General features: G+C 57.8%; 1 protein-coding gene across 1 annotated transcript; it reads left to right on the forward strand.

Annotated features, from left to right (window-relative positions):
* Positions 1-2567: 2567 nt before the first annotated feature.
* On the forward strand, positions 2568-16050 carry CAVIN1 (caveolae associated protein 1). Its single transcript, XM_061477430.1, has 2 exons — positions 2568-3363; positions 15256-16050. The coding sequence occupies exons 1-2, from the start codon at positions 2944-2946 to the stop codon at positions 15919-15921; spliced, it is 1086 nt and encodes a 361-aa protein (XP_061333414.1). The 5' UTR covers positions 2568-2943; the 3' UTR covers positions 15922-16050.

Raw genomic sequence — 16050 nt, forward strand, 5'->3', positions numbered from 1 at the left:
CACGGACATGGGCACGGACATGGACAGGGGCACGGGCACGGACATGGGCACGGACACGGACATGGGCATGGGCACGGACACGGACATGGGCACGGACACGGACATGGACAGGGGCACGGGCACGGACATGGGCACGGACACGGACATGGGCATGGGCACGGACACGGACATGGGCACGGACATGGACAGGGGCACGGGCACGGACATGGGCACGGACACGGGCACGGACACGGACATGGGCACGGACACGGACATGGGCATGGACATGGGCACGGACACGGGAATGGGCACGGACATGGCCACGGACATGGCCACGGACATGGGCACGGACACGGGCACGGACACGGACATGGGCACGGACACGGACATGGGCATGGACATGGGCACGGACACGGGAATGGGCACGGACATGGCCACGGACATGGGCACGGACATGGGCACGGACATGGGCATGGGCACAGACATGGGCAGAGACATGGGCACAGACATGGACATGGGTACGGACACGGCCATGGGCACAGACATGGGCACAAGAGCAGGAGCAGCTCTTGGGGGTTAAATGCTTGTGATTAATGGCGATGAGGTGCTGAGGCGCTGGCACAGGGTGCCCAGAGAAGCTGTGGCTGCCCCATCCCTGGCAGTGTTCAAGGCCAGGTTGGACACAGGGGCTTGGAGCAAGCTGCTCTAGTGGAAGGGGTCCCTGGTCATGACAGGGGTTGGAGCTGGAGGAGCTTTAAGGTCCGTTCCAACCCAGACCATGCTGGGATCCCATGTGTGTGTGATGCTCTGAGCTCATCCCTGGTGCTGCCATGGGATCTAGGCCATGGCACCAGCATGGAAGAGCCAGGGATGAAAGCAGATCCACCAAGCAGCAAGACATTGGCTGTGCTGGAAGGGCTTGAGTCCAGGTCCAGTGTCCTGGTGCTCCCAAGGGGGAGGCTGCTGGTTGCCACCTCTTGGCTTTTCCTGGTGTGAAAACAAAATGTCCTAACATGGAACATTACTCACAGTGGTTCAGCTCAGGGGGTGAGGGCTGCACACAGCAACACGGCAGCATGGCACCTCTCCTGCTGCTGTTGGACTCATTCTGTCCAAAGTGCAGGCTGATTCCCAAATGGGGCAGCAGAGCCTGCACTGAAGTGCCACATGGAATAGATGGCAGATACAGAGCGCGCTGCTCTGCCTCCTGCCCTGTACACAGAAATCACCAGCAGATCCCTGTGGCAATCCACCCCGAGGCAGATATTCCCAGTGAGAACTGCAGAGCCTCGGCGCTGCCTTACTGGAACCAGGGTTTTTTTTCATGGCACTGACTCATCGGCAGCAAACACTGGAAAGAAATGCTCAGGAAAAGAAAAGGGTCCCTCCAGGAAAAAACAGGGCGTAGCAAAACAAGCTGTTTTTAATCCATGACATAATGGCTATTGTGGAAGTCCCGCAGCAGGAGCGACTGATGCACAGAGAGAGCGAGAGCGGAGCTGCAGCAGAGAAAAGCTGTCACATGGCGGGGAGAGCGCAGGGACAGGGAAAGTGCTGACTGTGGGGAGCATTCAGCAGGGAACAATGCCCCTGTACACTGTGTCCCGTGGGTTTCCCAGCCCGGGATGCGGGGTTGCTCCGCTGTCCCAGGCAGGCGGTGAGGCCGGGAATGCTGCAGGGCGCTTGCAGGCTTGACCCCTGCGGAGGCAGGATGTGCTGAGTGCGGATCCCCGGCTGCAGGGCTGCGGGAGGAGAGGGAAGGTGCTGCCTTCCCAGTCTGCCCATTGCCGCTCTCCGGAGCTGAATTCTCCTTCACGTTCCTGCCGTGGTCTTGGGGCGGTGCCGTCGGCAGCCCCCGGTGCCACCTCCCCACTGTGTTCTAAGCGATGGCTCCGCGAGGTGTCAGCTGCCAACGCTACACAAGGCTCTGAATTGCTTGGTGCCAATGCTGAGGTTAAAGTTAGCAAAAGAAGGATTACCTCTCCCCCGTGGTTTCCAAAGCGATACATACGCGAGCGGGTTCCGAAACAGGGTTTTTGTTTTGCCAATAAAGCCTCAGTTAACACAGTGTGTTTGGGCATTGCACCGCAGCAGGGCTGGTGCAGAAGCGTGTCCTGCTTCCCAAAGCCTGGCCTCGGTTTGTCAGCGGATGAAGGACGGCAGAGCCGAGGGAGCTGCGCTGAGGTGGTGATGCCCGGGGGGCTTCCCTGCAGGAGCGAATTCTCCTCCTCTCTGTGCTAAACCTGCGGGGAGAGGTTTGTACGGTGTGGCCGTTTACACACGTGGGAGCCTGCATGTGCATGGAGTTAATGTGCTGTCACTCCCCAACCCACATGGAAGCATTTCTTGAAACTATTGACCTCAGGCTCTTGGAGTCCTGGAAAACAAACCCAGCCCCTGAGTACTGGCAGAAGACGTGAGTTTTTCCAGCTGAACTTGAGCGTGTGCAGTTGTGTGAAGCAGCCTTCCTTTACTGCACGCAGCTGTGCCCGGATGGGGGACAGCTTCTTTCCAGCAGCTTCCTGAGCATTTATTTACTCGAGGCTTGTCGTTTCTCCTCTCGTTCCTTTGGGCTCGTGGTGCAGAGGAGGTGGTTGTCGTGTCAGAGCCTTGCATTCCTGGCTGAGCTGCGCCCGTGTTTGCATGCGGAGCCATCGCCTCCCCTCCAACTATTTTAGTCATTTCAGAAAGGGTGGGTCAGAGGCATTTGGCAGCGGGTCCTTTGCTGAGGTGGAGTCAGCCAATGACCTGCAAGCCTGGAGGCTTTAGCAGGGCCCTTTGGCTGGAGGGCTCTGCGGGGCTGTGCCATTTGCAGCGCAGCGCAGGCATCCCCACGCTGCGCTCCCCGTTCCTGGCGCGGCTCCCAGCGCAGGGTTTAGCTGAGGCTCGGGTTTAGCTTCCCCTCCTCTCTGTCCCTGCAGTGACAGCTTCCCGGGCTCTGCTCGCCGCGACTCCCGAGCCGTCATGGAGGAGACGACTCTGCAGATCATCGAAGCACCGACCGTTTCTGAGGCCTCCGAGGAGCCCGTGCCCGAAGAACCCATCAAACCGGACCAGATCAATGGCGTGATGGTGCTGACCCTTCTGGACAAGATCATTGGAGCGGTGGATCAGATCCAGCTGACCCAAACGCAGCTGGAGGAGAGACAGCAAGACATGGATAGCGCCGTGACCAGCATCCAGGGAGAGCTGACCAAGCTGACAAAGGCTCACACCACCACCAGCAACACCGTGAACAAGATGCTGGAGAAGGTGCGTAAGGTGAGCGTGAACGTGAAGACGGTTCGGCAGAACCTGGAGAAACAAGCGGGGCAGATAAAGAAGCTGGAGGCCAACGAAGCAGAGCTCCTGAAACGCAGGAACTTCAAAGTCATGATCTACCAGGTAAGGGGCTGTTTGACGCGTGCTTTGCGTCCTCTCGGGGGGGTGTTCTCTTTGTGGAGGGGGCTGTCCGTGGCTCTCCCCTCGCTGCCTGGCAGCCCAAACCGAGCAGCAGCACTCTCTCATTCATGAGTTAACGTTGTCAGGGTGTTCTAAGGCAAGGTTTGGTAGAGCTGCTACGTTTAAGAGGAGTTTTAATGAAGACAGCGAGGACGGCCCTAAGCACCCGTTGCACCGGAGCAAAAAGTACCAAAATCACCCGGTTTTACTGCTTCGCTCAAACTGAACAAGAATGCGCTGGGTTCAGGAAGGGGGTCCTGTAAATCCATGTGCCAGTGTCTCCCCTACTGAGAGACGCCGTGTGTTGCTGCGTGGAGAGCGATAACGTTTCACATTTGGGACATGCCTCCGGTAACACGCAGACGGTAACGGCAGCATCGGGGTGAAACGCACGGACTGGGACAGGCAGAGAAAGCAGAGCAGCTCCTTGAGCTCCAGGGCTCGGGTCTGCCTGCCCTTGTGTTGTACAGACTCCCACGTTCTTTTCCCTGCAAGCTGGAAGTGTTGAATGTTCGAGTTAACTGGTGTCGGGAAGAGCTTTGGGTCTTTGTTTCCCCCGGGGCTAAGTGTTGGAATTTAGTGTTAAACGAGAAGAAAGGGAGGAGAACGTTCCTGTCAGGTCCTGGCTGGAGTTTGTCTTCCTTACCAGAGCAAACTCTTGTATTGGACCACGGAAGAGAAGTGAATGAAATAGTTAAGGATTCAGTTGGAAGCCTCTGGGTTAATAATAGACAGCACCAGGACAAAGAAAGAAGCATCAAGTGCTCATCATGGGAAGGGAGAGAAGAAAAAAGGGGAAAAAAAAAAGGGGGAATGCTTCTTATCACAAGGTTTGAAGGGAGAGCTGAGCATAATAGGCTCAGGAATCTACCAAGTCCAGGGGCCTGCATAACTCTGATTCAGAGCTTAAGCATTTGTAGTTTTATCGTGCCCAGAAAGCTGCAATGCTCGAGCCTATTCCAGCCGGGCAGCAACTTAACCGGTAGAGATATAGATTTCATTACAAGTTATTTGTATCAGGCTTTGGGGGGAGGCTACATCTACCCAGATGGAACTCTGCACGTGCTGCAGAAGCAACAGACAATGCAAAGTGAGAAGAGTGAGGGGAATTGTTTAAACAGAGCATTCCGTGTGGCTTACGGGAAGAGGTAGGAAGTTGGCAAGCTCCTTTGGGAGCTGCTCCTTTGGCTTTGCTGTTGCTTAGGAATAGTGAGTCGAGTTTGTCTTTAATATCAAAAAGCAATCCTGCTTCTGAAGGAAATGAGCTCTGAGTGCTTCAGTTGACAGGGGACTACAGGGATCTTGTGAATCCTGGAGCTATTAGGGAGTCAAAGGGAGTGATTTGTAATTCAGAGCAGTTTCCCAGCAGGGAATTGAGTGGGATTTGACTGGGAGGCCCCAGAGCCCGAATGAGAAATTCCCCAGGTTTGCTTCATGGGAAATGGAGCCTCTTGCTCCCTATGGCAGCACCCCCCCCACTGTGGGTAGACAGGGCAGGCCTGGCCACACGGGACAAGGATCCCATCGGGGGGACCCAAGCTGTGATCGACCCTGCTCAGGCAAGCAAAGGGCTCTCTTGGAGGTGAAACCCTTGGGTTATCTCTTCCTGTGGTGCTTCAACTGCACAACAAGCTCCGGGATGGCCTTTGGGTGTTTGAACACTGAATAGGCAATAACAACATGAATGTGCCCGAGTACCAAAGGCTGCTCTGGGTCATGATGCTGCACCGAGACAGAGCTGCACAACAGAATGGGGTGGCACAGGCAGCCCCCCAGAAGGAAGGGGATGGTTTTGCACCCCTCAGCAGTGCTGCTCTTCCCTGCATACAATGGAAGTGTAGTGTTGGTCAACAGGGGAAGTTGCTAAACGGTACCAATGTAGCGTGTGTCTCAGAGCTCTTGTCAGGATTAGTTCTCCTGTGGAACAGGGCTGTTTGATAGCTGCCTTACTCTGTAGATAAATAGCATGGAAACATCCCCATGGCATTTTCAGTGTACAGAACCTGGAATTGTGTGCCTGGGTGTGAGGGAAAATAGCCTGTCCTATGCAGGAGGCTCTCTTCTTTGTGGAGACCTCTGATTCCAAAGAAGTTATTAACCACTGAGGGGGATGTGGGAAGGTTTGGTTTGGGTTTAGGGGGTTTGCTTGCTTGGTTTTGTCCTGGGAGGGACGGAGGGGGAGGGCTGGAGTTTGTGTCTCCCTGGGCTTCTGGAGCTGTCACCCTGCCCTGATCCCTAACACAGGCAGGCAGTGGGAAGCCCCCAGCGGGTGTGCAGAGCTCTGTGTCCTCATGTATGTACCCGACTGTTCCAGCACTGTCAGGGATCCAGTGCCGGGCACCCCGGTCACGAGAGTGCCACTGCCTGGGCTTGTGCAAAGCAGATAACAAGAAAACCAAACCCTGCAGAAAGAGAACGTGCGGCTGCTCTCCCAGGGCTGATCAACGCTGCTTGGTGCTGGTGATCCCCACCTCGCTGCCCGTGGCCTGATGTCTTTCTGTGCTTCAGTATTAATGACCATGACACGAAAAAAGCTGGAGCAGGCTCCATGCTGGGGGGGGGGGGGGATGAGGAAAAGTCTCTTTGAGTTCTGTGCCTATGGTTTAAAGCAAATCTAAAATCACACAATAACCCTTTTCTAATTCAGTGTTTCACTTCTCGAGACCCACCTACCAAGGTTTATGTTGGGGATTTTGCTGCAGTGGAATTTGTTCTGTGGTGGTGAGCAACTTCTTACTACTTCCTAACTCAGAGCAAGCTGCCTTTGGAAAGCTGTGATTAACTCGCCCCTGCGATTGCGCTCCCAGTTGCTATGGCTAAAAATGCAAAGATTTATTGGGCTTTTGGGAGAACAAGAGCTCAGATCACCTGAAGAGACAGAAAACATTACTTAAAGCCAGGAGTGGCTGTTTCCAGGCAAGACAGGCAGGTTAAACAGTTGGCATGCTCTATGGGATGGGGTGTCACTGATCCTGTGCTATGGAGGATTAAAGGGAGGTGGAGGTAAGTGGGTTGTCGGGTTATTGTCTCAGCAGGGAGGCAGTTACAGATGGACTGTTTCAGGGGTGCAAAGCAGACCTTTTGGCACCTTGGGAGGCGAGGTGCAAGTTGTGTTTTGCTGATGGATGAGGAGGAACTGAAATCGGGTGGAGCCGGGACTCTGCTGGGCTGGGGGAACGCAGGGACTGAAACCGCATGCAGTGGGGCAGCTGAGGGGCAGAGCCCTGGGTGTGCCTGCGCTGCTCCCTTGCTCCCTCTCACAGACACTGCTCCCTGATTTTGCCAGGAGCTGGTTTGATTGCTGCCAAGGGAAGCGTTTCTGTATGGATGGAACGTGGGGAATTTGGTCAGTTCTGCAGAATTACATTTGCAAAAGCCACCCTCCTCCAAACGATCCCATTTTTCCCTTCGGAAGACTTGCCTACCAAAAGCAAAGGGGACAGGCTTTTGGCAGACTTTTTGTCCTCTTTCCATACCCAGAACTTGCCCTCCTGAGGAATCTGCTGTCAGATGGCTGCGTGCAGGCGTTAGCAGCCTCAGTGCTTCCTTTGTGTGTGTGTCCCAGGGGAAATCAGGACACCAGCAAATGTGTTGAGAGTGGCTGCTAATAAAAACAAACTGGAGCAGGTCCAGAGGAGGCCACGAGGATGAGCAGGGGCTGGAGCACCTCCTGCACGGAGCCAGGCTGAGAACACTGGGGCTGTTCAGCCTGGAGAAGAGAAGGCTGCGTGGAGACCTCAGAGCAACTTCCAGTGTCTGAAGGGGGCCTATAGGGATGCTGGGGAGGGACTCTTCATTACGGACTGCAGTGATAGGACAAAGAGTGATGGGTTCAAACTGAAACAGGGCAAGTTCAGGTTAGATCTAAGGAAGGAGTTCTTTACCGTGAGGGTGCTGAGGCGCTGGCACAGGGTGCCCAGAGAAGCTGTGGCTGCCCCATCCCTGGCAGTGCTCAAGGCCAGGTTGGACACAGGGGCTTGGAGCAAGCTGCTCCAGTGGAAGGGGTCCCTGGTCGTGGCAGGGGTTGGAGCTGCATGATCTTAAGGTCCTTTCCAACCCAACCCAACCCATTCCATGATTCTGTGACCTCATCCCAAATCTCCCGGTTTTCGGGGACAAGAATGTGGGGCTGGTTACTGCAGCTCGTGGTGAAATAACAGATGTCCCACGCATAAAGCTGCTGCTCTGAAGCCAGCCACGTGCCACGCTCAGCTGTGCAATGCCACGTGGCAGCCCTCCCCAGAGCACGGCATTATTCCTCCAAACGCTTTCTGACAATTAAACCTATTCCAGCAGATGCCAAAGGCCTGGATGCTGGATTTCTACAGGCAGCCCTCAGGCCGTGCATCCAGGAGGGAATTCCTCAAGTCCTTGATTTGGGCGCTGGGTTCCAGGCAGGTCTGGCTGGGATGGGGGGTGCTGGTTCTTGGAAGGAGCAGCCTGTGGCCAGGGTTGCTCCATGCTGTCGAGCCGGGGCACCCGTGGCTCTACAAAGGATGCCGGTGGCCACCCGGAGCCTGGTGGGGCCATGGGGCTCCTCCGGGAAGGGCCGGGTGGACACGGGAGCGGCTGGAACGCGGACCTCAGGCCCACGATGCGGAGGGTAGGTAGGGCTGGGGGTATAAATAGCACAGTTTGGCTTTTGTGCCTTGAGGGGGCCTTATAGGGACGAGAGCAGCGAGGCTGTGGGCGGTGGGGAGGAGGCTGAATTTCAAACCCACACCCAGATGCCTCAGACTGGGCAGCCAGACCTGAGCCGCCTCGGGTTTGGGCTTGTGCTCCCCAAAAGAACCCGTGGCAAAGGACTGGTGTGATGAGAAGCAGGGCAGGGAGCGCAGGGTGTGCGAGCCGGCAGCCTCCAGACCGCCCAAGGCTTGGCTCTGATGGCAGCAGAGGGTTCAGAGCCCCGCGTGTTCTGCGGGGATGGGAGCAGGCAGCGTGGGTCCGTGCCCTGGGTTCAGTGGAGCCTGAGCCAAAGCAGTCAAGAATGAAGAGAGGTGTCACCGGTCTCCATCCCTTATAAAGGGCACCGTGTGAACACGTGGGAAGACTCCTTCACACCCCGCACGTCACTGAGCTACAAGAGTCTCGAGGTCATAACTCACAGGAGGGAGCCTGAGCCTTAAATCAGTGTCAGGATGTAAGAGCTCCCGCTTCCAGGCTCTTCCTCAGTGCAGGTTATAGTCTTTCTACCATAACCACTCAGCTCTGGAGCGTGGATTTCTGTGTTGCACCCGGCATCAGCTGCATTCATATTTCAGTGCTCAGGTATTATTTATAAGCAGTTAGTGCCAGGACTGTGCTTTGCTGAAATCCTGTCAGCGTTATAGGTACCCACTGAGCTGTGCAGCAGGAAATTGTCTCCAAGGGCTATTAATGGCTCAGGACAATCAAACCAGAGGTAATCCTCCTTCTGATCACGTATCCCTCTCTCAGGCCTCCCCTGGGGCTGTCAGCAGTGGATCTAAGTGCCTGGGATTAGAAATCAAAGCCTTCAAGAAGCCATTTAGTGCTCAGACACAGCCCCATCCCTCTCCGGTGTGCCCTGGGAGGGGGGGGATTTGACTGGGAGGTGGTAAAGCTGCTTTGTGCTGTAGGTGCTGCGGAGCACTGGAAGGGTGTGGGTGCCATAGCGGGTGCTGCTCCTGTTTCTTATCCCCGTTCCCCCCAGTTTGTGGGTATGGGAACGCTCTGGAGTTGTCCCCAGCATCGCTCCCAGCGCAGCGCTGCCTGTGCTGTGCCCCCTGTCCCAGCTCCAGCCAAGACAGAGGAGTGAGCCCTCACCCCACAGCACACCCTGGGCTCAGCGTGGGAAGAGCTGGGCTCTTCCTGCATCCCTAAGGAATGGGCAGAGAACAATGCAGTGTCCTCTCTGCTGTGCTGTGCTGTGTCTGTGACCCACACAGAGCATGGCAGTGACTCTGAAAGCTTGTTGGCACGTTGCTTACGCCCTCTTTTACCCTGGCTGGGCTAATGTCATCCTCTGGGTTCTGCAAGATCTCCTACAGCTTACAAGGTACCTCAAGAAGCCCGGCTCCACTGTCCAGCTGCAAGGCAAGACAAAGACCAGAAACAAAGATGCACAGTGCCAGTGAGGGGAAATCAAACATTTAGAGTAAAAAGGCCCCAGGATGTTTAGTCTGTAGCTTTAAGTGAGGCTGGGAATGTCAGCATCAGCACAGATCAATCTGCACACCATCTGTAGTGCACACTCCAGCGCTGGGACAGGTTTATCCAGGAGGAGCAAAGCCTGGTAACAGGATCAAACCCTTCTTAATCTGCTGTCAGAGGGGAAGAAAACCCAGCCTCCTCACTCTGCATCTATTTACTTCTCTGTTTCCCCCAGCCCTGCCTTTCTTCTGCCTCCCCGGTGCCTGAAACCCCTCTCCAAGCACAGCCTCCTCTCCCCTGCCGCTCCTCTCTTTGCCCCAGCTACTGGCGAGGGTGCAGCCCCTCAGGACCCAGCCCCAGGACACAGCGTTACTGGACGTGCCTGGTAGGAAAAGGGGCCAAGGAGGTTGCACAATAGAGGCATAGAGAGGGCCTTCTGCTAGTCAGGGGGGTACGGCTTGAAGCAAACCAGCTTATCCCGTTCAGCCGAGCGAGTTTGCTCTTACCCCTCATACTGTGGCTCTTTGCCTTTGTCTCTGCAGTGTTCTTTGGGAACTGCAGGATTCAGTCTTCTAAGGACTGGAGGCTTCTGATTTTACTGGAGATAAAATCTATCCAGCCTTTGGGACATAGGAGTCGAGGCCGTGCCCAGTGTTACTGGGTACAGACGGCTGTGAGCTGCTGGGTATTGCCCAGCGCTGGGGTCGGGTATGGTCCATGTGCTGACAAACCCAGGCCTGGGGGTCTGGAATGAACAACGCAGGCTCTAAAATCACTGTCTCTTCATAAGCTGGCGCAGAGGAGCAGCCTCTGCTTTCAGCTACGCCTCCAGAACAGCTCCATCAAATCCCTGGGAGCAGCAGTGTGAGGAGAGAGCAGAATCTGGCCCTATGGCAGCGCTCAGGATAATGGGCCTGAAGCTGCAGGAGGGATTCTGCACCTCCCAGGCCCCGCTGTAGGTGAGACAGGGATGCTCTTCCCTCTGATAAATCTTTGCTGTCTTTTCTGTTAGATTTTGCTACCTGCCTTCTGCCTTTACTAACACCCCCCCAGTGCTTCCCCCCTGCCTGTTCTCATGCTAAGCCAGACGACTCTGTCGGCGACGTTCCGGACCCCATGCCCAGCAGGGACAGGTAAGTTTTTCCATCGTGCTTCCTTTCCTTGGCCATTGAAACGCCGTTTTCCTCGTCTTAGCCTCAGAAGACGCAGCCTGTGCCCTGTGAGCCTTCGCCAGGGACTGCCCTGTGAGCCGGCGGCAGGAAGGGTGCCATGGCCCACACCAGCAGAAGACGTGCCAGGAGGCAGCAGTTTAGGGCCTCAGCAAGAGAAACCCCTGAAGAGGACTTTGAACCTCTCCCGAAGCTGCCGATTCCAGAGCCTTTGCCTCGCTGCTTGTGGCTGCCGCAGCCTTCAGCCCGCTGCGAGGCTGAGCTTCCAGTTGGCAGGAACGCCTCCGCTGTTGCCTCACGCGCTTGCTGCTGCCCTCCCAGTGCTGCTGGAGCTGGGATTTCGCTCGCAGGCATCCTGGGAGCTGTCACGCACTCAGCTCTGCGCCCTGGGAGGCAGGGATTGCTGCGCGCTTGCATGAAGGGCTGGTAGCCAGGAGCGGTTGGCTCTGCTGGGGCGTGCTGGGACGGGGCGAATCCGAGCTGTTTGCCGAGCCTCGGTTTCTCCCCCTGCCATACAGACCTGATCAAAGCTCCTCGGGCTCCTTGTCAGGTTTAGCTTGTGTTTGTGGAATGGTTTGAAGTTGTTTCAAGTAGGCAAAGGCAGGCAGAGAGCACAGAGCGTGTAAAGCTCCCGTTGGGTCGGGCACGACCTGTTCCTGCTCAGCACCAGCAGCCCCCAGTGCTGTTCATTAGGAGCCAGTGGTGACTTCCAGTGCTGTTTGCCTCACACTTATCTCACACCACAAGAGCTGCCGGTGACAGCACAGGGCCCTGTTAAAGCCTTCCTCTTATTGTGCGCCTGCTGGAGCAACACCCAGCTCCAGCAGCCCACGCTTCGGGGGCTGGGAGCAGCCCCATCGGTCCAGGGACAGGACCATCCCTGATGCAGGCGATGCTGAGCTCATCCCAGGAACTGGGGGCAGCTGCCAGGGGAAACTTGGGGGCGAGTTTTGTTCCCCCCATCAGCTTCCCACTGGGCGAGCGCAGGACGGGGCAGAAGCTCCACGTCACCCGTCGGCAGCTGGGATCATCCCCTAGCAGAGCCTGGGGGACGCGAGCGGGGCACGTTCTGCATGTTCCAGCTGCATGCGAACCGTCTGTGCTGCTGTGTGCGTGTGCGAGACAGGAACGGAGCACAGTGACCTGCTCGGTCACTGTGATGTGCTTGGCATGTGCGTGTGTAAAACCCTTCCATTAAACCCTCCAGCCGGAGCCCGGAGTGCCTGGGGGTCCTGGGACTCTGTCCTTTACCCAGTCGGGGCAATCCCTCTCGCACAGGGCTGGGAACGCAGCTCAGCTTTGGGTCTCATTGGCCTTTTATAAGGCTGGGGAAGTGTTTACGTGTGTTGTAGCAACGCGCTGGGGGCCATGGGGTGGCCGTGACTCACCGCCCGGGAACGCGCCTGCAAAACAGGGCTCGGCGGAGCAGGCACATCCCACAGCAGGGCCTGGCGCAGGGCGAGCAGCCCAGCACCCATCTGCTGGCAGCCAAAGAGCCTCGGGTACCGGCACCGGGGCCCCTGCGGGTGCTCGCAAGGCGCCGTCCCATCGGCTGTGCCAGGGAGCAGCATCCCCAGGGAGGTCCGTGCTGGGGGGCAGCCCAGTGAAACGAGCTGGGGATGGAGGACACACACACAGAGACACACACGTGCTGGCCGTGCTGCCGCAGGCACGGCTCTGCCCCAGCTCAGGGAGGGGTTTTCCTTGTGCTGGTGGAAAACCCTCTAAGGAATCTTGTTTGCCCAATGCCTTTGGCAGCGGGAGCCGTCCGGGCGTGGGGCTGGTTCACATCTGCTGATGGGGACCCCCTGTTTGAGCACCCCAACAGACAGCGATGCCCAGAGCCGGGAGGTTGGGCTCACCCTCTTCAAGGGTCAGTGTTTGCCCAGTGAAAATAGAGTAGTTGGAATGCCTGGGGTGCACAATGTGGCTCGTAGTGAAACAGTGTCCAGAGCACAGTGCCAGAGCAGGGATCTGTGTAGCAGCCACTCATAGACCCGGGATGGTTCTTGATTGTTCCAGCGAGATCCCATTGTTCCCCACAGGCAGTGCTGTGTCTGCAGGCACCGAGCAGGGAGGAGGAGGACGGCATTGGTGGCATTGGGGCAGTGCCTGGGTGCGGGTGGGGAGCTGCACGTGAAGGATGCTCAGCGTGGGGCACCATGGGGTGCGTGGGACAGTGGGTGTGGGTCTGTCCATGCTGCACCCTGTGGGAGCTGGGACCACCAGACTGCCTGCACTGCTGGTCCTGGGTGCAGTGGCAGGGACTGCAGAGAGCCACCTTGTCCCCCTGCCCCACGTACTGGGAGCTGCTGCCGACCACGTTGTTGTGGCTGCAAGGAAAGATCTGCAGGATGGTGCTGAGCTGGCGCAGCCCATAAAGCCACATCTGGTCAGAAGGTGCCTGTGGGGCTGTAACACAAGGAGCAGTGGTTATCTCTGTGGCAGGCAGGGAGGTTCTGAGGTGCTGTTTCCTCCTGCACACACATGTTCTGCAGTTAACAAGAGGCCGATAAGTATCTGAGTTCGCAGGATATGGCCCCTGTCCAGGGCCAGTGGTGCCAGGGAGAGGGGGATGCCTTTGTTCTGGCTCATTGTGTTGACTCAGAGGGAAGGAAGCGGCCGGAGTTCCTGATGTTCTGGGCTGGTGGGGCTGGGACTCTCTGGGATCGCTCCAGCAGGTGCTGTTGTGGAGAACAGGATCCTGCCCGCCCAGCACCGGGGTTGGCTCGGGGCTGACCTGGCCCTCGGGAGAGCCTGGCTATTGTTTTCCCTTCAAGCAGCAGAGCAAACGGAGAAAACACATGTGGCCACCTCACCTCGATCCCAAAAAGCATCCGGGACCGGAGCCGGGATCCGCAGGGTGCAGCTGCGTGCTCTGCACACTTTGCCTTTCAACCGTGACACTGCAGCCCGTGGCATCCCCCGTGCCCCATAGAGCCGAGCTGTCCCTGCTCCCAGAGCTCTCCCCAGATGCCCTCAGCTTCAGCACTGCGGCTTGCCCAAGGAGCAGCGCCTGGGGGGGAAGGAGACACAGCTGGAAGCATCTGGCTTCCCCCCCGGTGGAGCTGTGCTGCGGTCACGTATTCCATCAGCTCACGTCGGTTCTCAAGCGATGCGAGGGCAGGAGGAGCAGCCCGGGTCCTGCATGGTGGTGACCGTGGCCAGCCCCACAGCGTGCACACAACACACCGGGCACCGGCGCAGAAGCGGCTCCAGGGGCTGAGCCTGGACATCTTCCCCCTGCACCGGGCACCGGTGAGGCCGCCCCTCGAATCCTGTGTTCAGCTCTGGGCCCCTCACGACGAGAGAGACATGGAGGTGCTGGAGCTGGAGCGGGGCCGGAGAAGGGCAGTGCAGTGGGTACCGCTGTGCAAGTGTGACCCGGAGCAGCAGCCAGCACCCGGGGACATGGGGGGCACCGGCAGCCCCCGTTCAGCTCCTGCCTGCGTGGGGCTGGCAATGCCCAGGATTCCGCACCTGCAGCCTGGCAGCTCCGCTCTGTGCCTGCCTGTTCCCTGCGCTGCCGTGGGGCTGGGGCTGGGGCAGCTCCAACCTCTCCCCCCCGGCCCCGTGGGTTAAAACCCCCGGGGCAGCGGCGCTGGGAGCCGCAGCTGCGCCGCTCCGTGCAGGGATGGGCTATTTCCAGCCTGGCCGGGACACGGTGATTCAGTGCAGGGATGCACACTATGTGCTGCTCGGATGAAAACCAATCCCGCTCCAGACCTGCGCCCCGGTCCCGGGCACATGCTTGTCCTCTGCTGCTGAGATCAGAAACTTGGCTGACCCGGGAGAGCGGAGAAGCTGAATGAATTCACCCCGTGCCGAGCAGAGGCAGCGTAACCTTGCAGCCCTGCAGGTCAGGGCTCTGTTCCTGCTCTCGTCAGACACAGCTTGGATAAATTCCCCAAGTGACCCCGATCGGGGAAATGGGAAAACCAGGGCGGCCTGCTGCATCCCAAGGGATGTCCCAGCCCCACGTCTGGATCCTGCAGGCCTCGGGAAGGTCTGGGCACAGGCCGGGGTGCGCAGACCCTGTGTTATGTCATGGCCAGGTCCCGGCTCCGGGCTGTGCTGCCATCTGCAGCCCAGCGCAGCGCCGAGCCCCGGCCCACCGAGCCCTGCCGAGAGGAGCCACCCCCCGAAACACCGTGGGGACAGGGCAGGAGGGGCCCTGGGGGGCAAAGGGGCACCGCATTGTTCCGGGGGGTCCCCTGCTCCCTCTGCAGCAGGATGCGGCCGGAGCATTCCTGGAGCTGGGAGTGCGTGATGGTGAAACTGGGGCTGCGAGAGGGGCACAGCACGAAGGGAAGAGGCTGCAGGTTCAGTGCTGGCAGCTCTGGAGTCACAACGGGTTTGGAACCAGCCTGGCATCCTGAGCTTAACTACATAGAGCCCTGCGCCGCTGCAGGTGGGGCAGAGCCTCCTGACAGTAACTCATCAGGTGCATTAAAGGAGGACCCGATGTCACCTGCGGGTGGCTCTGAGCCCGGGGAGAATGCGTGTTGTCTGTGTGCGTGTCTGTGTCTCACTGGCTCCGCTCTGTGTCTTGCAGGATGAAGTGAAGCTCCCGTCTAAACTGAGCATCAGCAAGTCTCTAAAGGAGGGCGAAAAGCTGGAGAAGGAAGGTGAGGCTGAAGAGGGGCCTGTGGGTGAGGACCACGCAGAGGAGGACCACATCCAGCTCTCCTCAGATGAAGAGGTGGAGATTGAAGAGATTATTGAAGAGTCACGGGCAGAGCGCATCAAAAGGAGCGGCATGAAAAGAGTGGATGACTTTAAGAAGGCATTCTCGAAGGAGAAGATGGAGAAAACGAAGCTAAAGACCAAGGAAAACCTGGAGAAGACCCGCCACAACTTGGAGAAGACCCGCCACAACCTGGAGAAGAGGATGAATAAACTGGGCACCAAGATTGTGACTAACGAAAGGAGGGAGAAGATGAAGACCTCTCGGGACAAGCTGAGGAAGTCTTTCACCCCGGACCACACCATCTACGCCAGGTCCAAGACAGCCGTCTACAAAGTGCCACCCTTCACTTTCCACGTCAAGAAGATAAGAGAGGGCGAGGTGGAAGTGAAAGCCACGGAGCTGGTGGAGGTGGGTGGAGAGGAGGGAGAAAACTCGGATCTGATGCGTGGGGAGAGCCCCGAGACGCACACGCTGCTGGAGATCACGGAGGAGTCGGATGCGGTACTGGTGGACAAGAGCGACAGCGAGTAGGCCGGGGCTGCAGCACGGAAGGGTTGTGGACGGCGGCTGAACACGTATTCACTCACATTCAAGAGCTCTCTCTGCCCCTGGCGCCCCAGGGCAAGTGTACACGATGCATCTTTACTACCCCGCCGAGCC

Source organism: Pezoporus flaviventris, unplaced genomic scaffold (assembly GCF_033815535.1).
Source record: "Pezoporus flaviventris isolate CSIRO_AGI_PZ_B2104156 unplaced genomic scaffold, CSIRO_AGI_Pfla_v1 ptg000107l, whole genome shotgun sequence".
Lineage (NCBI taxonomy): Eukaryota > Metazoa > Chordata > Aves > Psittaciformes > Psittacidae > Pezoporus > Pezoporus flaviventris.